The sequence below is a fragment of the Quercus lobata genome, chromosome 4 (assembly GCF_001633185.2).
Source record: "Quercus lobata isolate SW786 chromosome 4, ValleyOak3.0 Primary Assembly, whole genome shotgun sequence".
NCBI classification, from domain to species: Eukaryota; Viridiplantae; Streptophyta; class Magnoliopsida; order Fagales; family Fagaceae; genus Quercus; species Quercus lobata.
Window position 1 is genome coordinate 67,725,149 of NC_044907.1, and position 22,412 is coordinate 67,747,560.

Genomic DNA, 22,412 nt, shown 5'->3' on the forward strand with positions numbered 1-22,412 from the left:
ATCATAAATATAATAGCAAAATATTGACCACCTACCACAATCCAATAAAGAGAACCAACTATGAAATTCTTGCCTAGTATGGAAGATTATGTTGAAGCACAACCAAAAACTATTCTGTACATCAATTTTACCACACTCACATATATATTTTACCCTCCCATATAACAGGCTCTCAGTCTGCCTTTTCTCTCATCAAAATCAGACTGTGAAGGCCTCTAACAATCTGAACTTCAATTAAAATAAAAATAAAAATGGAGGGTTTGGTTTCTCTGAAAGCAACACTGCCATCTTTCACTCATAGACCCAACAAATTCTCAATCAGAAGGTCAGTTCCAAGACCCACAATGGACTTGCATACAAGGAAGTCTGTGTCTTTTGCTTCTTCCTCAATTAGAGCTCAACAGGTTTTAACATTTCTTCTTATTTTTTCTTTTACAAAAAGTTCATTATAGAGTTTACACGTGTTGACAATGGTCAAATAAGAAGTTTGGCCGTTACAACTTTATACCCATTTATACCATCTGTTTTTAATGATAACTTTATCATTAAATTAATACACTAATCATTTTTTTTTATACACTAATCATTAATACACTAATCATTTTTTGATGTATAATGAGATTGAACTCTAAATCCATTATTCAATCATTAAAAAATTTAACCAATTAAATTAACTTAATCTCACAACAACAACAACAATAATAATATGAATGTTGAATGTTGCGTTGTTTGCTTTTTTGATAAACGTGTTGTTTGCCTTGATAATTGGATAATGTCACCAAATTATACGAGTCTTATCTAATCAGATTGCAAAATAGTGACTTTTTGATAAAAACAAGCTTAAGTGGAACCCACATAGGGGGTAGAAATAAGCTAACTCAAATTTGAAATAAATCTTTTTTTTTAAGCACTCACGTAAAGACTCTCAAATAATGCATAAAATAAGCTAAGTGCCAATTTAAAAGCCATTTTCAAATGCATACTTTGTCATTTGAACACTAGGTACGCAACAAATCAAACATTTGTTAGAGTTTTTTCATTAAAATCTAACTGATTTAGTCATATGATATTATGATATGCATATATTATACTAATAATTAGATGATAATGTGAAAAAAAATTAAATACACCTTTAAAATCTCTTAGATTAAAAAAAAAAAAAAACTAATAAAAAAAGTTTAATTTGTCAAATCTAATGTTCTGGGTGTTACTTCCTCAATTAAAAATAAAAAATAAATCAAAAGATTCCCTTAAAAAAATAAAAAATAAAAAATTCAAACATCAATACGTCAGACACTTTTTGTTACATAAAAGTAAGTGATATACGTCAAAAACACCTGAAATGGTTACAGAAGTTTGATTCGACTTCAAACGAATTCCGGAAATCAATTTCCGGAAAATGGGGTGTTTGGCTGTGACGGAAAACGTTATTTTCCGGAAATCGAATTCCGGTTGACCGAAATTTGAAGCCTTGACCACGGAAAATGAATTCTGTCTTCATTTTCACTTCAAATGAAATCCGGAAAAAGAGAGAGAGAGAGGGACAATCGCGCGAGAGAGAAAAGAGAGCCCAGATCAGAGAGAGAGAGAGGGACGATCGCGCCGACGAGCGGCGCGATCGACGATCGCGATCGTCGATCGAGCGACGCGATCGACGATCGCGATCGACGAGCACAGACGAGCGCGCTCGTCTCTCGTCGATCGACGAGCGCGCTCGTCTCTCGTCGATCGATGAGCGCGATCGACGAGCGCGTTCGTCGAACGACGATCGCGTTCGTCGATCGACGATCGCGTTCGTCGATCGACGATCGCGATCGAACGATCGCGATCGTCGATCGACGAGCGTGCTCGTCCATCGCGATCGTCGATCGACGAGCGCGATCGTCGATCGACGAGCGCCGCTCGTCGGACGCTCGTCGGCTGCTCGTCGGACGAGCGTTTCGCCGGATTTGATGTATTTTCTGGTAAACTGATTAAACGAACCAAACACCAAAATTAATTTTCCGTAAAATGAATTTTGTGACAGCCAAACACATGAAAACATTTTCCTTTCCGGAAAATAGCATTTCCGGAAAATAGCATATTTTCCGGAAATGATTTTACGCGAACCAAACACAGCCCTAGTGTGACCACACACATAGTCTCTACAAATCTCATAGGCGCCGCAACAAATATCTTTCGTAACGCATAACTTATAACAACAATCTGGACTCTTTTTTCGACGTAATAAGCCCATAGTCTCGATCTTAGAAATCCTATAAAAAAAGGAAAAAAAATTTACACACGCCACTAATACTTAGATCGACACCTTTTAATTCAATCAATCTGAAAATTCAACCAAAACACAAATGGAGGCTTTGGTTTCTCTGAGGGCAACGGTTCCTTCTCTAACTCACAGACCCAACAAATTATCTGTGAGAAAGTCCATTTCAATGGACTTGCCTACAAGAAATTCGGTTTCTCTTACTTCTTCTTCGTTCTCCATTAGAGCTCAGCAGGTTTTTTAAATTTATTTTTTTTTTAAACGGGTTTTGTGTCAATGCTTCAATTCTGAGTAATGGGGTTGGATTATATTTCATTTTCTCTGTGATTTTATGCTTTTTTGTTTGTTTGTTTTCATTATAGTTACTTTTCCCTTCAATTCCTTTCTGGATTTTGGATAATTCAATGTTTATAGTGAAATGCGTGTGGTATATAAGCTTGTTTTCATGTGGGTGTTTGAGTTTTCTGTAATGGGTTTCTAAAGTTATCTTCTTTATTGTATTATTTAGTTCTGAATTCAAGAACGTGAATAGTTTTGTTTGTTTTTTGAGAAAATTTGGGCAAGTTAGAAAATACTTGGATTATGTCTAATATGTTTAGCTTCTTTGGATATCATATGCTGAGCAATAGAGAATTACTTGAGCCTGCAAATTTTTGGGATTGAAAATGATCTTTGTGATTGCTGAAGTCCTTTTGTATTTGGATATTAAAATGTACAATTCTTTTGGGATTGAATTATGTTCTTAATGTTGTTTAGATAGGAGTCCAAGGATTGGTTCTGCTACAGTTCCACCAGTAACTGCATCTGAGCAATAGAGAATTCCTTGAGCTGCAAATATTTGGGATTGAAAAAGATCTTTGTGATTGTTGAAGTCTTTGTTATTTGGATATTAAAATGTACAATTCTTTTGGGATTGAATTATGTTCTTAATGTTGTTTAGATAGAGTCCAAGGATGGTTCTGCTACAGTTGCACCAGTACCTGTACCTGAAGAAGCTCTTAAAGTCAAGGAGTGGGAAGTGGGGATGTTCCAAAATGAAGTAGCTGCTAGTCAGGGTATAAGGATTAGGAGGAGGCCACCAACTGGACCCCCTTTGCACTATGTGGGACCTTTTGAGTTTCGGTTGCAGAATGAGGGCAATACTCCTCGCAACATTTTGGAAGAAATCATTTGGCACAAGGACACGGAAGTCGCAAGAGTAATTTCTTTGACTTGTTTATAAACTGTTTTTTTTTTTTTTTTTTTTTTTTTTTTTTTTTTTCCTATTCTTAATATTTTGATGAGTTCCCTCTAATGTCATTAGCTAACATTTTTCAGTTAAGAGAGAGAAGGCCTCTCTTAGCACTGAAGAAAGAACTTGAGAATGCTCCTCCTCCTAGAGACTTTATTGGAGCTCTTAGGGAAGCAAATCTACGAACTGGACTGCCTGGATTGATTGCTGAAGTGAAAAAGGCTTCTCCAAGCAGAGGAATTCTAAGAGAGGACTTTAATCCAGTGAGCCTACATTCTTTCTTTGTCTTTTCTTGAATTTTATCGATGTGCTTGGAGGTATCTGTTACAAGATCCTTTGTTGATGTCATGTTTGTAAGAGTACAACTCCAGATTTTTTTTTCATGCCTTTTTTATCATCATCATCTGTTCCACCCAAGTTGTTTGAAATGGTACTGTTGAAGGCCACAGTTGTTTTGCTAGGATTTTACCATACATGAAATTTCTAATGAATATATTGCTTGCATTTTTATTGTCATTGAACTTCACACCTTTACTCACTGAATGCTATTTAAAATGGTTAAGAGTTTCTGCTAGCTTGGTTCAAGTGATAAAGAGTCCATGCCTTGATTACGTACTAAAAGTTTACTTGTCTAGGAATTTGAATACATTATCTTAAATCAGTAAACAGTGCTGCTTTGGGACAGCAGTTCCTGATTAGGTAAGTCCTATATCTGTAAATGTAAAATGGTATTCGTTCTAGGAGAGAATGAATTATTTGAAACTAAGGCACTAGAGAGATGGCCAGATTCTTGAGTTATCTGAGTAAGATTAATTAGTCTTATAGTTCTTCCATCTCTTAGCCTGATAAGTCCTTCAAGAACTGTACCAGTGCAGAATTCGAGGTTATATTTATTTCTATCTTTCTGTGATTGTCAAATTTTATGTCTTTTTCTGAAATTTTCTCATGATAGGTTGAAATTGCCCAATCTTATGAGGGAGGTGGAGCAGCATGTCTCAGTGTTTTGACAGATGAAAAGTTTTTTAAGGTAAATAAATCTATTTTAATCTTTCTGGGAATTCTTATAACTTGAAAGTTTCCAGAATAAATTTATTTTTTTGAAGTTTGTATTCTTGAAGCTAAAAGAATTAATTTTTAAAAAAAAACCCTCATACTTTCGTTTGAATTTTCAATGTAGGGAAGCTTTGAAAATCTGGAGTTGATAAGGAATGCTGGAGTAAAGGTTTGCTCCCGGAATTGTTTTGCTTAGTCTAAAATAGGGTGCAAGCTGTTATTTAGTAATTGGTATGAGTTATGTGTCTAATACTAGCAAAATACGCAGTGCCCTCTATTGTGCAAAGAATTTGTTGTAGATGCATGGCAGATCTACAATGCTCGAGCAAAAGGCGCAGATGCCATCCTTTTAATTGCTGCTGTTTTGCCAGATCTTGATATCAAATACATGACTAAGATTTGCAAGATACTTGGTTTGGCAACACTTGTTGAGGTACAGATGGTGCTTTAATATTCTTTGTTATGTTTCTGCAAATTTTCTTGTAGTTGGAAGATGTTTGACACAGTCTTCTCCTTTCATGTGGTAAAACATATGATTACCATAATCTCTGACTTAATAATGAGCTTCTATATCACATAAAGGTTTATTTATATGAAAAGAGATGCGATTCAAGTTGTGACTAGGTTGCTCTTTTATGACCAATTTTTTTATTTGAAAGTAACACCCATTCCAGACTAGTTCTCATATGAACGTGATTTGGCAAACTTTTGCATATGCTTGACTGTTGGTTTAAATGTTTGTTCCCAATGGGTAGCACAATCGCACTCCCCTTGGTGCTAAAGCTTACTCTAAAAAAAAAAAAAATGTCACTGTAATATAGTTTTGGTTTCACAACAGTTTTTTTATGCTGTTAGTTGTCTTTGTCGTTATCTTGAATGCAAGAATTTATGGAATGGGACGGTTTTTGGTTTTCCTATTTTCTTTTCTTCCTAGTACTTTGAGTTTATTAGTTTTGTTGAAGTGATAAAGATAACATTTTTCCTCACAAATTAGATTATTGAACATGCTATTGTTGCTCCTGTTGTAGGTGCACAATGAGAGAGAAATTGATCGTGTTCTTGAAATTGAAGGAATTGAGCTTATTGGCATCAACAACCGGAATCTCGGTAAATTTTTTCAGCTATTGTGACTTGGCATACTCTTTCTCTTATTCTTATTCTTTTTTCTTTCTTTTTTTTCCCTCAGTTTTTAATATAATTGTTAGTTAAACATATCATTACTAACTTTTTTCTTCTGTAACTTATATATAACATCTGATACTAGTCTCTTTTCTGGGTAAATTACACTCACCTTTTTGAGGTTTGGGGAAATGTTAGAAACCTCCTCCTATTCTTAGAAATGACACTTAGCTACCTAAGGTTATTACTTTTATTTTATTTTTTATGATTTTCCTTATCATTTTACCAGGCTGGTTAGTAAACACATATTTTTGAATGAATTTCAATTTGAATAAACTCAATTTGTAATAACACGCAAATGGTCCTAATAAATTACCAATTCTCCAAAAAACTTAAACCATTAGAAAATGATAAATTTAATCATTTAACCAATATTCTAATACTCCCCTTAGGTGTGCGTCTAGACTTCCCCTTAATAAATGGGACCCAACACATAAAATTTTCTGAAGTAGGAGGTAGAGCAAAGACAAGGTTCGAATTTAGGACCACCTGAAGCTATTAGAAAATGATGAATTTAATCATTTTATCAATATTCAAACTAGTCTTAAGGGGTTATATATGTATATCTGACAGAGGTTAGTGTAATCTACCCCCAATTTCTTTTTTAGCGAAAGTCAATCTATGACTATTTTAAAGTTTAATTTGAATTTTAGCTTCTCAAAATATGGGGGAATAAAGTCATTTTGAACTTGTGCTTGAACTTACAGTTGAGTCACTTTCCATGATAACATTCATTGCCTCTGCCCCCTTATTCCTTCCATTACATTTTGACAAAAGACCCACAACCAAGTTCCATAGCTTTGGGCCTCATTTTCAAGAAACACATTAATTGTTTTGCTGCTTTTCTAATGAACCACTTATGTCTGCATCAGTCACGTAAGAGATAACACGTTTTCAATTATTAAGTAAAACACATTATTTATATTGCTAGCTATTGTCATGATAGCCTAAGGCTGTGTGTGTGCTTCCAATATATGTTGGTTTTCTGCATGGGGAATCAGCATCGTAAAACTGCAGTAACTGATAGGGTTAATATGCTATAGGTTTAGTTATTTGATTGGCACTAGGACATCTTGGCCATATATGTAAGACTTGGGTTTATAGAATCAGACCTACATGCATAACTATTCAAACATTCTCACAATACTAATGACCAACAACTCTAATTTTTGCCTATCTGCAGAAACTTTTGAGGTTGATATAGGTATTACAAAGAGGCTTATTGAAGGAGAGCGTGGTCAAAGGATCCGTGACAAAGGCATAATGGTAAGTGCTCTATTTACCATTCATGGCAACTCACTAAAACGTATATGTTAACTTTGTATTATTTCGATGACTTCTCTTCTTTTTTGTATTCTTCAGGTAGTTGGGGAATCTGGATTGTTTACTCCGGATGATATCGCTTTTGTACAAGAAGCTGGTGTTAGAGCAGTAAGTTTCAAAATTTTTGTTTTTGTTTTTTGCATACAAGTGGAGAGTGGTGGGAATTTGAACCCAGGTTCTCTTCATGGGAAGACCAGATGGTGTCACTAAGCCACAAGGCTTCTGACCTACGTAACAGCTCGTTCATGCATTAATTTAGCCGAATATGCCTCATCCTACAACCTTCTTGGGTAAATTAGCTGAAAATTGGTATTGTTCCTTTGCAGGTTTTGGTTGGAGAGTCAATCGTTAAACAAAGTGACCCTGGGAAGGGAATAGCTGGACTTTTTGGCAAAGATATTTCTTTGAGTCCAAATTAGAATGTTTTATACACCCCTTTTTTGTGAGTGGCAGATTCATTTGCGACCATAAGTTTGTGTCTCTGCCTGCCCCACATGGCTGTATCCCCATGTAGTTTCCAAAAGTGTAGTAGAATAACGTGTATCTCTAAAGAATGCCAGTGACATTTGTGATACTAAAGTTGATTATGCATAAAGCAAGAATGTGTGGTCTAGTATAAATTTTGCTTGAAGTTGCGTTTGTGTAATGGAAAAGCTAACATGTAATTAAAATTAGTGAACATGAAAACGCTAAGTGTGTTTTGTTTGTTTAAGGAATGTCTTTATATTATTTTTTAGAGCATTTTGATGTTACAAAACATGCTTTTGAGTGCATTTTCAACATATCAGAGTCGCAGTCACATTATTGTAATCAACCAAGAACTTATCTCAAGCATAAATGCCAAATACTCATCATCAATATTCACTAGGAAGTCATACAGACCCATAAAATCATGTCGTGTCTACCCTTTGACTAGTCAGCCTTTGATATGCCCAATATTTTAAAATTACACATCAAGTCTGCCTTGTATTGTGGGTGATACCTAAGTTGTTATACCTTAGGTTAGCCGAATGAAATTTAATCATGCTGCTACATCTCTTTCGTGGCAATCATGCTATTACATCTTCATGGCAATTAAATTTAGGAAAATGTTAATGAAAGCTTTTAGGGAATTTGTTAAGACAATTTTTTCTATTTTCTATAAAAGTTGTGTTAAAATTTTCCTAAAATGGTTTGTTAACAATTGTCTTAAGAGCAACCATTTCCTATCAAAAAAAAAAAAAAGAGCAACCATTAACATGACCCTTAAATTTAATCATATGATTTCTTGGTCTATACAGCCAAATGGTTGAATTTAATGAATTTAATTTGAAAACGTAAACTAAGTCACTTAAAAGATTTGTGTTTTAAGCTTTGTCTTTTAGTCAAAACTTTAAACCAAAAAAAATGAAAAATGGAAAATTCTTAGGTACTTTTGGAGCACGGAGAAACGGTGCTCCATCCTCTCACATTCATGGTAGACCACACCATGAATTTAATAAGCGGACTCCACCATGAATGTGAGAGGAGAAAGCACCATTCTCTATACTCCAAGAGTACCTAAGAATTATTAAAAAAAAAAAAAAAAAAATTACATACAGGAGCAAATCATTATAATGGCTTTTGCTGAAAAGAGAAGTTCATTTTGTTTGGAGCCTTGAGTCTTGACCGTATATGGATGTGGAGAAACAAAGTTGTCCATGAGGGATTGGCGCTTAATATTACTACAAAGTTGAATGCCCCCCATTTCGTAGTGGAAAGTGATTCCAAGATATGCATAGATTCTATAAGAGCTCCTATTGATCAAGTTCCTTGGGGATTACTTAGTTTTGTATCGGCTATTAATTCTATATCTATCGATCTTGGTTATGTTTCCTTTAGCTGGGTTTACGTGAGGCGAATTCTAGCGGCCCATGAACTAGCCGAATGGTCTCGTAGTCACTGGCCTCCTAGTGTTGTAGATGTGATTGTAAAAGAGGCCACTCTTTTGTGTAGTTTTCTTTCCTTCAATAAAGTCTTTTATTCATCAAAAGAAAACGGGAAAAAAAGGACCATTCTTTAAACCATTAAAAAAAGAGATAAGATAGATAGGAGCAAATCATTCTAAATGGCTTTTCTTAAGGGGGGGGTGCTCTTTGTGCACTTGTTAAGGAGGTTTAAAAAGGGTTCTATTTGCATTAAGAAATAACAAAAGTTGATAAAAATATGGATTATTAAGCTAAGACTTAGCTTGATTCTTTATAAAAAGTGACTTGACTACGTTACAATATTCTACCTTAACAAGTACACAAAGGCAACTATTATTAAGACCCTACATCACTATAGCATTTGCACCTAAGCTTTGTGCTTTGCTCAAAAATTATTTAAACAAAAAACCAAAAGAACAAAAAGGATAGAAAGAAGTAGATCATTGTTTTATTAAATGAATTTTGTTAACTAGTGCCCTTTGTGCAATCATTTAGGAGGCTATAAAGGATTCCACCTACGTTGAGAAATAGTGAAAGCTAACAATAACATAGACTTTAAGTTGAAACTAGCTTGACTTCCTATAAAATTGTTTCATTTACATTATAAAATTCTATCTTAATATGTAAACAAAGATACTCTTTAATAGAACCCTTAATAAATATATAATATAGACAATGTATACAAGACCAAGAGTGTACAATCTCTTGGCTCCAACCATAGTGATGGCTCTTATAACCCAATAATTATCTCATGTATTCATTATATGCATTATTTCTCTTACAATATGTAAACCTAAAGCGTGTTACGAGAGAGATGGTGAATATGCCCATGTACAAGATATCTCCTAGTAACCAAATTTCTAAATCTTAGATCTATAGTTATGTTGAAATACTAAGCCCTACACCAACAAATTGATAAAAAGAATTTAATACGTATATACACTAAATTGATATAGTATTTGGTTGCTTGTTAATTTCGTCAGGGTTATGAACTGACAGACACACTAATTAAGAAGGAATTCTGAACAATTTCATCTGTAGCAAATTGACATACAATATCCTGACCAAAATCACAGAAAAAGAGAAGTAGTAGTAGTACCACCAATGCCTGTGAATATCACAGAAATTGATAGGTGCTTGTATGATCACTGCAGTGATACTCTAGCATGATGTTTTGCAAAAAGGATAGAACGTCATTCAAAAAAGGGAGTCTCATGAAAAAAGGCAAAAAATGTAGTCGAATTCGGTATATGTTAGGTATCAAAATACATGTACATATAGAGTAAACCTCAAGCCTTGGATTGGTAAATAGGCATCGAAAGTGTGGGAAAGGAATCAAACAATGAAGCCACCAAAAGGGAAGAGTAAGAGTTATATATAGTCATCAAAATGGGAGTTAAAATCTGGGTATAATCTTAACTTTCCAAACATGACTCTAACTCAGTGAAGAAGATGGTTGAGCCCCTTGTAATTTCTTTTCCATGATCAAGGAAATCATTTTCATATGCTTCTTTCAAATAATTTCAAACACAAACAAAAGATTCATCATTTTTCCAAAATTTTTACATTGAAAGAAATTTATTTACAATGAAGGTGCAACTCTGAATTGAGTAATTAATATGAGTATGTTTGTAAACTATTTTTTCTCCTTATTTTCTGTTTTTAAAAATAATTTTTTATTTTTGAAACTAAAAAATTTGTTTGACAATTCAAAATGGACAAAAAACGAAAATTTTTCTCAAAACTCAGTTTGTGAAGAAAATTGAAAACATGCAAAAAACTGTTTTCAGTTTCTAGTTTTCAAAAATCAACGAAAATAAAAAGCTATGATGGTTGAATAAAAGCTATCATTAGTAGCGGACGTTATAGGTTGAAATTATCTCAAAAAAGCACTCATACCAATAAATGGGAGTTATTCTACTTCTACAAATAAACTCACAACTTTTACATAAAAGTATAGTTGTCTGTAAATTTCAAATGTATCCATTACTTTCTCTCTCCTAATCACATTTAGCTACTTGGAGAATTGTAATAAAAATTGTACATTTTTTTGTGGTGCTATAATTTTTTTTGCAACAATCATATTGTTCATTTCATTCCTTGAAAAAAAAAAAAAACAAAAGAAAGAGAAAAAAAAGGTACAATTTTTTTACAATTTGGTTGGTGTCAAAATTCGAAAAGAAAAAAAAAAAAAAAAACGACACGAAAGAGTCGAAAAACGACATGTCGTCGTGGTTGGAGGAGGCGGAGATGGAGTACAGAGCGGACGTGGACGACGCGTGGTACAGCGTGAGGGTGGTGGCGGAGGAAAACGGCGACGTATTGAGGGTGAAGTTCTGTGGGTTCTCGGAGGAGTGCGACAAGGTTCTGAGAGGAAGCGAGTTGAAAAGCAAGAGAGACATTCACAACTTGAGCGAGCGCTTCAGACCCATTTCCGTACAGCTCCAAGACTCTGATTGCTCTAAAGTCTCCGTAGGCGACATCGTTTGCGCCTCCTTTGCTTTCCGTGAAGACGATATTCGCTTCTATGATGCTCTCGTTGATGGGGTCTTCTCTCTCTCTCTCTCTCTCTCTCTCTCTCTCTCTCTCTCTAGCTGGGATTGTTGTGTTTTGTGATTTTTTGAAATGGGGTTTGGGAATTACTTATGTTTTTTATGTTTTTGGGTTTTTTAAGGAAAGTAACGGGATGGAATGTTTGCTATCAGTTTTTAATGATGAATGCTTGGAAAGTTAACTGAGATTGCTGTAATGTATGATTTTTGAAATGGGGTTTGGAAATTACTTTTTTTTTGGGGAAAGTAATGGGTTGTGATATATATTTGATTTCACTTTTAAATATGAATGATTGCATGGAAAGTTAGCTGGGGTAGTTGTATTATATGATTTTTTCAAATGGGGTTTGGAAATTACATTTTTTTTTTTTTTTTGGTGCTTTTTTCCGAAATTAATGGGTATTTCTTTGTCTTTCATGCATTCATTTTTGAGAAAGTTTATTGTGATACAACTTTGGTAGCTCAACTAGTAAAGTAATGGGAAATTAACGGGTAGGAATATTTGAATTTTGTGTGGTCTTTTTCTTTTCTGCATTCGATTTTGAGAAATTTTATTTCTTTGTTGTGATATAACTTTGGTAGTTCAACTAGTCAAGTAGTGGGTAGAATAATATTTGTTTACACTTTGAAGATGAATGCATGGAAACTTAACTGAGCTTTTATTTATGATTATGGAAATCGGGTTTTGGGAATTACACTTTTTTTAAGGAAAGTAATGGGAAGGAATATTTGAATTTGGTGTAGTATTTGTCTTTCCTGACTTCAATTTTGAGAAAGTAAACTTCTTTTTTGTGATAGAACCTTGTTATATAAATGATTTTTGAAATGGGGCTTGGAAATCACTTTTTTTTCCCAAGGGAAGTAATGGGTTGGAATATTTGAATTTACTTTTTAAAGATGAGTCCATGGAAACTTAACTGAGCTTGTATATGTGATTTTTGGAAAATGGGGAAATTACTTCTTTTTTGTTGTTGTTGTTGTTGTTGTTGTTGTTGTTGTGTGTGTGGCTTATTTAGGAAAGTAATGGGTAGAAATAATTGAGTTTTGTGTGGTCTTTGTCTTTTTTGCAATCCAATTTTGAGAAAGTTTACCATTTTACTGTGATACAACTTTGGTAGCTTAACTAGTAATTTATATTTTTTAGGAAGTTAATGGGTAGGAAGCTTTGTATTCTTTGTGGTTTTTGTCTTTGTGGCATTCAAGTTTGAGAATGTTTACCTCTTTATTGTGATACAACTTTGGTTTGATGGGTTCCACTTAGTTCAACTATTAAAGTTTCTTGTCGTTGAATAAGGAACTAGGTTCGAATCTTGTATACAGAAAAAGAAACCAATTGGTGTCTTGGAATGAACCTTGAATAGGCGATCTAGATTCGAATCCCTTATGTACAAAAAGAAACAAATTGGTGTCTTAGAATGAAGGTAAGAGCAATCATCATAGAGTGGACACTATAAGTTTCAAGGTTCTATTGTATTTTGTAAAAAAATTGGTTTGAATTATAAGCAAAGAAAAGATTGCTCTTTCCTCTTAGCCTCAACAGTAAAGGGTAAATCCATTTGATTAGTTTGTGGCTGGTATGTAAATATTAATTTACTTGCACTGAACATGTGGTTTGATGGTATAACAATCTCAGATTATCTCATGTGGGTCATATATCAGATGGGGTTGGATTGCCTTTTAATCTATTTTGTTATATTGATCATGTTTCATCACACTGTTGTTCTTTCACCTATAGAGTTGGGCTGGTGAATTTGCATAATTCGGGGGTTAACTTTACTTCCTGTTTGTATTGGTTATATGTATTTCTTAATCAATTACTTTCCAAAAGAGTTTGCCTGGGAGTTTTCTCTTGATTAGTGCATATTAGTTCATTTTTGGTTAAATGGTGCCCTTTGGGGACTCTCTAGCTGGTTGGTTACTATTAGATATATTAGGGCGCTTGGGTCCAAATCTGTTGCAATCCCATCTGCAAGTCTGTACTTGCAGGTCAACTCATCTTTGTAAACCTTTACTTGTGCGACAAGTTGCCTAGTTCTATTAAAATCATAATAGGGTTAGGCTAGGTTCCCTATACATAGTTTCTGATGTACAGTATTGTACTACAAATATCAATTCAGTTTTGCTGTCTTTTAACAGTTACAACATGTCATTGTTGAGAACTGAGTTTCCTGTATCAGTTAAGGTTATCCTATTCTCTGCATCTCAAATTATATATTTGGGTTGTCATTTTACAAGTGATCTGATGGGCATGTTTTAGTAGGTTGAAAATCATGCGCATGCTCGTAAAGAAGGAGGAGAAGAGGAGTGCTTATGTAACTTTTTCCTCATATGGATGCATGGTCCAAATGCTGAAAACTTGTCTTCTACTACTATTGAAAACATTTGTCAAGTCCAGTCATGTAAACAAATAGATCCCAAGTTGGATTGTTTTCTTAAAAGAGCTGGGGAGAGATTTGTAATGACATCTGACCCTGATTTGATTTCTAAAGGAGACAGTAGCCCAAACGTCAAGCTCAAGCGAAGTTTTCCTCAATTTGCCAACCAGGTAGGTTACTTTATGTATGGAGTTCTTTCATTTTGTGTAGAAAGCACAAAGAAATCTTTGTTAACCTGATAAATGACTAATGAGACAACTTAGAATTGTATGGCATACTCAATTGCTTGGATGATCTTTTAGTATTGACATAATACATGCTTGTTTGTAGGACACAAGGTGTGCCAAGCGGTCTGTGAGTAAAATCTGCTCATCTGAAGGTTTGTCCTTTTGCACCGTGGAGATTCAACTAGACTGATCTCAAGAGTCCTAAATCCCAAATACCTGGGCTCGTTTGGTCTTGTCTTTTCCTGTTATTCAGCTTTAGCTAGGGCAATATCCTCCTTTAAACAGAGGACTTTTGTAACTTGTATCTTTGGCCTTCCGAATGTTTTAATAACACTGAAATGAGTTAAATTTTGAATTTTTCCTAGCATACTCATTGTTTTTATATAACTATTCTGTCCAAGATGAATGTCCCTTAGTATTAATTGCCTTTTGTCAATTGCATTAGTTTACCATCGTATCCAATAGTGTTTTAGAAACTGGTTCCCCATTTTGATTCTTTCTGTATTTTTTCTTTTGTGTTTATGTATGTCTGAAGCAGAGAGGATTGGCAGTCATTCAGATAGTAGTATACTGGATATGGATTTTGGGGGTGGTGGAAATGAGTATGTGATACTACTTGAGAATCTGGATAAAGGATCGTCTCCCTCAATGATTGCAGAGTTCATACAAAGAGCAACTTCTGTATCACCTGAAGTTTACATTTTCCCAAATATTTCTTCAGAGAAATCAACACGGGGAGTGCTTTCATTGGATAGTAAAAAGGAATTTCAAAAGTTAATTGATTTCCTGGATAGTCCCAAGCACATCATCATGTCGTCAGGGGGAAGGTATGTAATGTCATATGCATTATAGTTTCACCTTTGTAGCTTCAAGGTTGGTACCTCTTTTTGTTTCTTCCTTGAATTCTTTTCCCATAGGCACTGCTTTGTATCTAATTGACACATTTTTTTTGGCTCATTAAATGAAAACAGTGTGCTCTACACCATGCTTCAAATAAATAAATGCCCTGTGCTAGTCAAATGGTTCATTGTTGATCCCTTTCCCTTTTCTGTTTCCTGTTATCATGCTTTTTGGGTTAATTTTATTTAGTATAATCACTATAGAGTTAGTATTTGTTACTTAATCTGCAGGCCATGGGTGATAGTTGAGAAAATGACAAGGCATAATCCACTGAGAGCTTCGACTGGGATCCAATCTCAGGCAAGCACTGCATTTCAGCATTTTGGCCTATATAGTAGAATATGTTATTGCTAAGTGATAGATCATATTCAGTTATATTGGTATTGAAAGATATGCTGCACTCTGAAGCACTAGAGGGTTGCAGCATGTGTGTGGCATACAGCCCCATTATTAATTAGTGGTACAATAGCATGTTTGACTAATCTCTGCATATAATCTCACCTTTTACCTGCAAGAACACTTGGTTCAAGTACATAATTACATGCCTTTTGTTGGTTCGAGTACATATTTGTGCAACATGACCTCTTAGTTCTTAACAATGATTCCTCACCCCAACAACAAAAGCAAGATTAAATTTAACAGTAACTACAAAATTTAATTCTCTACTTAACATTATATTATTTTGTGTGTGTGTGTGTGTGTGTGTGTGGGGTGGGGGACTGTTCAGATTACTAATTGATTTGGCATTTACAATTTGCAGAGAACATTACAGAATATGAGCTTTGGAAGTAGCAAAGGAATAAAGGTTGTCCATGTTGGAACTGAAGAACACAAGATGGCTAAGCTGCTAAAGGATTTATATGTGGAATTTTTTAATCATCAAAAGCGACTGCGTGAGAAGCTAGATTTGGATGTTGAAAATATCTTACTGCTACATCAAGCATTGTAACTGCTGAGCTAAAATTCAGTTTTTTGTTCATATGCTTAGGGTTAGGCTGGCATCAATGTAAATGAGTCACTTAGTTTGTCATGCACCATCTCTTATGCACATGTAGTTGCCTTCGGACTCCAATGTACTTGTTCACAAATGGGGTTTTTGGCGTACAAATTTTTGAAACTAAATGTACTCAGCAATTTTCTATCCAAAGATGTGCATTGATATATATGTTTTTAGTTGTCTATTGCTAATATCTGGATACTTTTGGCTGAACTTATAATGGAGTTCAAATATGTCTATGATCACTTGGTGTTCCCTTTTGGAAAATGAATGTTTGCAATTGACTAAACTGTAAGTGGTGGAAAGAGAAAAGGTTTTCCAGGTTTTACGTACTAATCTGAGCCGTGTTCCCCAACCCCAGGTGCATATTTTTGTAGAGAATAGGAAGGGAAAGAAATCTGGAGTTTCATGTGAAACAAATCTGTCATAGCAGTAGTTAGTACAGCTTGTATGCCTGAGATAAGAATCAAGGATGCTTTATAAACGTCTGTTTAGATTACTGCCCTTCTGTTGTGGCAACTGCCTGCATGGGAGTTTAAAAGCATTCTCCTTACAAACACCTAATTTTAAGGAATTGGTCTCATGTATTTGATCTTTGTTTGCACTCCTGTGACAAACATAGCTGTCTTTATGTCAGGATTATTCTGTCGAATATATTGTGCTGGTCTCTATTCGCTTAGAAGTGCATTTGGTTCTGTTACCATTAACTTTGCTTTCTCTGGTTGGCATCTGCAGGGGAAAAAGCAATAATTAGACCTCTCTATAGGAGTGTTGTTTCTGAGTGTAAATGCTCTGCACTAGTTCATAATTGAGCATTGAAGTCACTACGCTTCCAACTACATAATTTTGTGTACATGCAGATATGGAAAAACTCCATCTTCAAATTGGGTTGGAGTACTCTCTAACTCATTACATGACTATTATAAGACCATCTATATTAAGACCATCTATATGTATTAAATCATAAAATTCATTTAATTATTTATGAGTAGTGCTACATGTACTATAGGATTTACTACATCATTAAACTGATAAATTATTTGATGTGTCATCCACCATATAGAGGCAATTTAAATATTCAGTTATAAGATAGTTAAGTCCCACTAATCATATCTATTGTCATATCAGTTTCTAAGTTTTATGTAGTAAAATTTATAGTACCTTTAGCATTTTCCATTATTTAAACAAGTGACATAACCTAAAATATAAGTGGATAGTTTTTCAAATTGTCATGTATGGATTGGAGGAATTTTCCTCCAAATTGATTTAAAAGAAAATTTTATGCAGTTAGGGTTTATAAATCACTTTTAAAATTTTTTATCATTCATCGTAAAGACCATATATAATTTATATAAAGCAATACAACTCTACAACTTTACATTGTTGTTACAAACTTATTAATCATACGTAAATTAGAGCACACCTAGTTATATGAAAATTTTCAAGCAGCTTAAAGCTAAAATTTTAGAATTTGTCATGTTTAAGAGATAGTAAAAAAATAGTCAAAGATTTTTCTTCAAACCACATTAGTGGAAAGTTACTCCCGTACTATGTGACAACTCAAAAGATTATAAATGTATACTTTTAGTCATATAACGTACTTAATAGTCATGTAACTTTGGTTAAATGATTTAGTGAATTACAACATTAATAAACATGGATGATTTTATATACTATCACATTAAATTTTATATTATCCCTATCATTGCTCTAAAAAAAGAAAAAAATTAAAAAAAAAAAAAAAACAAAAAAAAACAAAAAGATAAACGACACAATTATCCCCTCCATTGAACACCCTCCATATCCAAATGGTCAAATTTCCTAAGTTGGTCATCAAAAAATGGATAAATTAAAGGCTATGTGAGCACAAGTTAATGTAAAATTTTATATCATAGTGAGTCACTTTTTATATGGAGTCAAGTCAATTTTAACTTAAAGCAGTAAAGTTAATATTTTTGTGGGTGGACAAAGTTTGGCCCAAATCGAACTCGGGGTGAGGCCCATCAACCTTTAGCCCAATAAACATGTACCAAGTCCAAATTGGACCATCACGTTAGTTACCAAGTGACTATGATAGGTGAAATAACGCCGGTGAGAAATAATGTCTTAGAGGAGTCCAGCATAAGAGCATAGACCTCGATGTTAGGTTCAAGTTACTTGAGAATCATTACAGTAATGAAGTTAAGGGGAACCACCCCTTGATGTGAGATTAGACATGCTAGAACAACTGTCTAGAGTCAGACCCAAAGAGCCACCCATATCCTGCAAATGGTAGGGCCCACACATAGGTGGAATATTCTCATCATTACCAATCTACTAACGAAATAGTATAAGAGGGGAGAAGCCCATTAGAGAAGGGGTTGGAACTTTTTCTGGGGAGAGAAACATGAGTGAACAAGAGGATATCACATTATATTTGAGAAGAAGTAGTCCAGCTGGAGATACTTCAACGGCATTTCGGCCACTTGAGAACCTCCTTAGGCAGCTCAATTGACAACACACAACCGTTCCTAACCACCAATTCTCAACCCAATTCTTCTTGGGACCTCCAATTGTGAGCTATACCTAAAGTATTACACATGTTAATTGGGAGATTAAGCACAACGATTACCACACAATCGTGACCTGTACTGCTACAATTTTTATTAACTTTTGCTATTTTTTAATATAGATGAGATTCTTTTCAAGCTTCCTTAACAAGTGTATAAAGTCACTCCTTTAAAAATTAAAAAAAAAAAAAAAAAAAAAAAATCTATAAGACAACTAATTAGACGTAACGATCTCAACATGGGATATTTCCATTGGTGAAGGCTGTTTTCTCACCCAATCATAAAATGCCTCGCCGGATTTAAACAAAGACAAGGAAAATGACATCCAGGGGCGGAGCCAGAAATTTTTGTTTGGGGGAGCCGATTTGTGTTGCTAATTTATTAGTCTATACAAACTTTTGTACACATACACAAACACATGTATCTATAAACACAAAAAATTAGTATCTTTCATAATGAATCCTTAAAATTTAATGTTTCATAGAATTAAATTAATCTTTCACCATTTTCCATAGTGAAATCTTTACAATTTTCATTTTCAATATAAGTTACCAAATTGTCTACCATTGTGAGTAAAAAAATTTCAATTGAATTAATAAAGTGTTTAAAGACATAAATGATCCAAAATTTTAAACAATATGAGAACACATTTTACCATAAAAAATGAATTTGAGAAATAATATATTCTCTATAACTATTAGACAAATTGGACAATTTTTTTTAAGAACATTATTGGACCAACTCAAATAGTTGGGGGGGGGGGGCAAGTCCCATTTTTGAGGGCTAATTATTAAAATATTAAATATTTCTATATAATAAAAAAAAAATTCAAAAATTTGGGGGGGCCACCCTAACATGTAGCTCCGCCCCTGACGACATCGTACGGTTTGACCACATAGTTTTCTCAGAACTCGTCATCGTCACTCACTCTCATACAAAAGAAACACATTCTAACATAACATTCGTGTCTGTCTCTCTATCTGTAATGAAATCAGTAACCAGAGCTTAGAAACTAAATATTTAGTAGAAATGGAATGGTGGGCTCTGAGGTATGCAGTGGTGATCATAGTGGTGCTGTTTTTATTCACAACAAAAGGAACCGAAGGCATAAGGTTTGTGATAGACACAGAAGATTGCTTGTCACATAATCTACAGTATGATGGGGACACAGTTCATGTTTCTTTCGTTGTCATTAAGGTCAATTCATTTTGGCATTACGATCACAGCAGTGTTGATCTTGTGGTATGCATTTGTTTATACATGATCTTATTATGGTTAAATGATTAAATTCACAGTTTTTTAATAGCTTAAACTTTTGTGTACTAATGATAATTTACCATATGTCCTTGCTTTTGAAGATTCTTGTGCTTGTAGATTGTTTTCTGCCATGTTTAGTGAATTACTGGTGCTGTTTTTTTTTTTTTTTTTTCAATGAATGCTGACATATACTTCTTTTCTATTTCTGTTTTTATGGTTATGTAGTACTAGTTGACAATTGAAAATATGCACTTTGACTTATTAGTAAAATGATATTAGTTGTTAAGTTAAATGAACAAAAAGGATACAGTAGTGAATGGTGCACCCTATGTTGTTTTGTTCGATGGAGCTGTTATTTTAATTTATTTTTTGATTCATCAAATATACGAAGTTGGAACAATTTTTTATTAGTATGAACAGTAGTTGTGAAGAAGCACAATTATTGGTCCAAGCAAAAAGAAATGAGCTGTGCCTTGTTATGGTCCCAGTTGATTGTAGGGCATTGTAAGGAGGGTAATATATGGTGGGGAAGTAATTAGCCTCTTGAGTTGGGGTTGAGTTTGGAGTTTAGTGTCTTGAACACAATATTTCATGCTTATTGTGGGAATGCCAGAATGCGCAAGAGAGATGTGAAATTGTGGGATGAGTGGAAAAGGATACAACCCTAATACTTTTGATTTTATTCCGCTGAATAAGAAAGAAGTGTTAGAATAATGATTAAATTAATGACAAAATTCATCATTTTATATTAACTTAAGCTTTCGGAACAATCGGTAATTTATAATGGTATTAGAGCTAATTAAATTCACCATTCCTAATAGTGGAGACTTTGGTGCTCTCTAAATAAGCCTGCTTACTCTTTCTTGATTGATGCGCTTTATGAATTAAGAGCGGAAGGCAAAAGTCACTGAAGGTTCTTTTATGCCCATTTCTAAATTGGTGGAATACGATAACAAAATCTTGGGGAGTCCATGTATGGACTTTTAGTGTCTAATTAGACTAAGAGAATATATATAGAATAGGAACAGGTTCGATGAACACGAAGGTTAAAAGGTTTCACTTCTAGAGAACATATGTCCTATATTTAGATATATCAAATCCTCTTGAGTTCGATGGATGAAGGATTAATGCATGTGCTGTCTTGGTCCTACTCATTATATATTTTCAGACATTAGTAGAATCACTGAGGGGAATTGTTGATTTCTAAATCTACCAGTAAATAGTCATGAGAGCTTGGATTACATATGTATCTGATACTTCTAGTTCCTTTGCAGGTGAAGCCCAACAAAAGATTTATTTGTGACTCAAAAACTCAATTCATTGACTGGCACTTTTTAGTGTCACACTTTGGATGGACAAAGATGTATATTGTTTAATCACGTAGAAAATTCAATATTAATGAACTTGAGATTGTTTTTCACATAGTTGCCCTGAATTTCACTGGATTTTTTTCCTTGTAATCCTTCGCCAAAGAGTAATTATTAATTTCTTTATTATGTTGAGATTATCAGATAAAAGGACCTACTGGCGAGCTGATTCAAGATTTTCATGATAGGACAAGTGAGAAATTTGAGTTTAAAATTCAAAGGAAAGGGCTATATCAATTCAGTTTCTCTAAAAAGTCTCCCTACCATGGAACTATTGACTTTGATGTACATGTTGATCACTTCACATACTTTGATCAGCAAGCAAAAGATGGTGAGAGGCTTCGCTTCTTTTTACTCCTTAATAATCCTTCTTCCTTTTTAATTTTTACCAAGCTCTTTTGAAGAATGATCTCTGGATTTGTTGTTGATCTCTGCAGAGCATTTCGCCCCCTTGCTGGAACAGATAGCAAAGTTGGAGGAAGCCCTTTACAACATCCAATTTGAACAACATTGGTTAGAGGCTCAGACTGATCGCAAGGCAATAGGTACTGTCTGAGGAACTAGTTTCTTTTCTGTGTTAAAATTTGAATGTATGATGTGTCTACTCAATAATGAATCCAAGCTCATGGGTGAGCGCGAGCACACACACACATTCAAAGGTCATTCTGGATTAGACTTTTTAATTTGTACTTGAGGTAATAGCTACAAACTTGTGGTGGTTCTTTTTCTATATAATGTTCCAGTTAATGATGCAATGAGCCGGAGAGCAGTACATAAGGCAGTGTTTGAATCAGCAGCACTCATTGGGACTAGCATCCTCCAAGTCTACCTTCTGCGCCGCTTATTTGAACGAAAACTTGGGACATCCAGGGTTTAGATTTGTTCATGGCCAATATATTGGATGTGTAATTACAAGGTCGAGATATCATGTAACCATTGCTTCTTCATTTTATTTATAGTTTTGTAACTTATCTCGCTAGTTAAGTTGCCTACACCCTCAATGATATGGCAACCATGGTTTGTTAAAAGAAATTTTCCCTTAATTTATTAGTTTTTTTTTTTTTTTGAACAAAGGTTTCTGTTTTAGCATTGTAAAGTTGTGATTTTCAACTGGTCTTTGTTGGCTTTAATTCCGTGCCAAATTTGGTTGTAATTCAATCAATCATTTCCCTGTATTTATGTAGGTTTAATTG

General features: G+C 34.3%; 3 protein-coding genes across 6 annotated transcripts; all 3 read left to right on the forward strand.

The window, feature by feature from the left end:
* The first annotated feature begins 2,270 nt into the window (after nucleotides 1-2,270).
* Nucleotides 2,271-7,785, forward strand: LOC115987340 (indole-3-glycerol phosphate synthase, chloroplastic-like). Its single transcript, XM_031110867.1, has 10 exons — nucleotides 2,271-2,498; nucleotides 3,204-3,461; nucleotides 3,581-3,757; nucleotides 4,447-4,521; nucleotides 4,672-4,716; nucleotides 4,816-4,980; nucleotides 5,576-5,654; nucleotides 6,910-6,992; nucleotides 7,089-7,157; nucleotides 7,376-7,785. Exons 1-10 carry the CDS (start codon nucleotides 2,349-2,351, stop codon nucleotides 7,466-7,468), a joined length of 1,194 nt encoding a protein of 397 aa, XP_030966727.1. The 5' UTR covers nucleotides 2,271-2,348; the 3' UTR covers nucleotides 7,469-7,785.
* Nucleotides 7,786-11,143: 3,358 nt separating this feature from the next.
* On the forward strand, nucleotides 11,144-16,210 carry LOC115983562. Of its 4 annotated transcripts, XM_031106274.1 has the most exons (7): nucleotides 11,517-11,542; nucleotides 12,842-12,968; nucleotides 13,808-14,092; nucleotides 14,253-14,301; nucleotides 14,685-14,976; nucleotides 15,280-15,349; nucleotides 15,810-16,210. In XM_031106274.1, exons 2-7 carry the CDS (start codon nucleotides 12,963-12,965, stop codon nucleotides 15,996-15,998), a joined length of 891 nt encoding a protein of 296 aa, XP_030962134.1. In that variant the 5' UTR covers nucleotides 11,517-11,542; nucleotides 12,842-12,962; the 3' UTR covers nucleotides 15,999-16,210. The 4 variants fall into 4 exon arrangements, with proteins under 4 accessions (XP_030962130.1, XP_030962131.1, XP_030962133.1 ...); XM_031106270.1 differs by lacking the exon at nucleotides 12,842-12,968 and having other exon boundaries at nucleotides 11,144-11,542; XM_031106271.1 differs by lacking the exon at nucleotides 12,842-12,968 and having other exon boundaries at nucleotides 11,144-11,542; nucleotides 14,688-14,976.
* A 3,396-nt stretch (nucleotides 16,211-19,606) lies between these two features.
* LOC115983742 (transmembrane emp24 domain-containing protein p24beta2) lies at nucleotides 19,607-22,096 on the forward strand. The gene is made up of 4 exons (XM_031106508.1): nucleotides 19,607-19,837; nucleotides 21,364-21,550; nucleotides 21,657-21,764; nucleotides 21,963-22,096. The coding sequence occupies exons 1-4, from the start codon at nucleotides 19,625-19,627 to the stop codon at nucleotides 22,094-22,096; spliced, it is 642 nt and encodes a 213-aa protein (XP_030962368.1). The 5' UTR covers nucleotides 19,607-19,624.
* Nucleotides 22,097-22,412: the final 316 nt, after the last annotated feature.

Coding starts and splice junctions, on each gene's coding strand:
- LOC115983742 (XM_031106508.1), top strand. CDS start 19,625: ATGGAATGGTGGGCTCTGAGGTATGCAGTGGTGATCATAGTGGTGCTG. Junction 19,838..21,363: donor ACAGCAGTGTTGATCTTGTG/GTATGCATTTGT, acceptor TGAGATTATCAG/ATAAAAGGACCTACTGGCGA. Junction 21,551..21,656: donor TGATCAGCAAGCAAAAGATG/GTGAGAGGCTTC, acceptor TGATCTCTGCAG/AGCATTTCGCCCCCTTGCTG.
- LOC115983562 (XM_031106270.1), top strand. CDS start 11,219: ATGTCGTCGTGGTTGGAGGAGGCGGAGATGGAGTACAGAGCGGACGTG. Junction 14,977..15,279: donor ATCATGTCGTCAGGGGGAAG/GTATGTAATGTC, acceptor CTTAATCTGCAG/GCCATGGGTGATAGTTGAGA. Junction 15,350..15,809: donor CGACTGGGATCCAATCTCAG/GCAAGCACTGCA, acceptor TACAATTTGCAG/AGAACATTACAGAATATGAG.
- LOC115987340 (XM_031110867.1), top strand. CDS start 2,349: ATGGAGGCTTTGGTTTCTCTGAGGGCAACGGTTCCTTCTCTAACTCAC. Junction 4,522..4,671: donor CAGATGAAAAGTTTTTTAAG/GTAAATAAATCT, acceptor TTTTCAATGTAG/GGAAGCTTTGAAAATCTGGA. Junction 5,655..6,909: donor CATCAACAACCGGAATCTCG/GTAAATTTTTTC, acceptor GCCTATCTGCAG/AAACTTTTGAGGTTGATATA.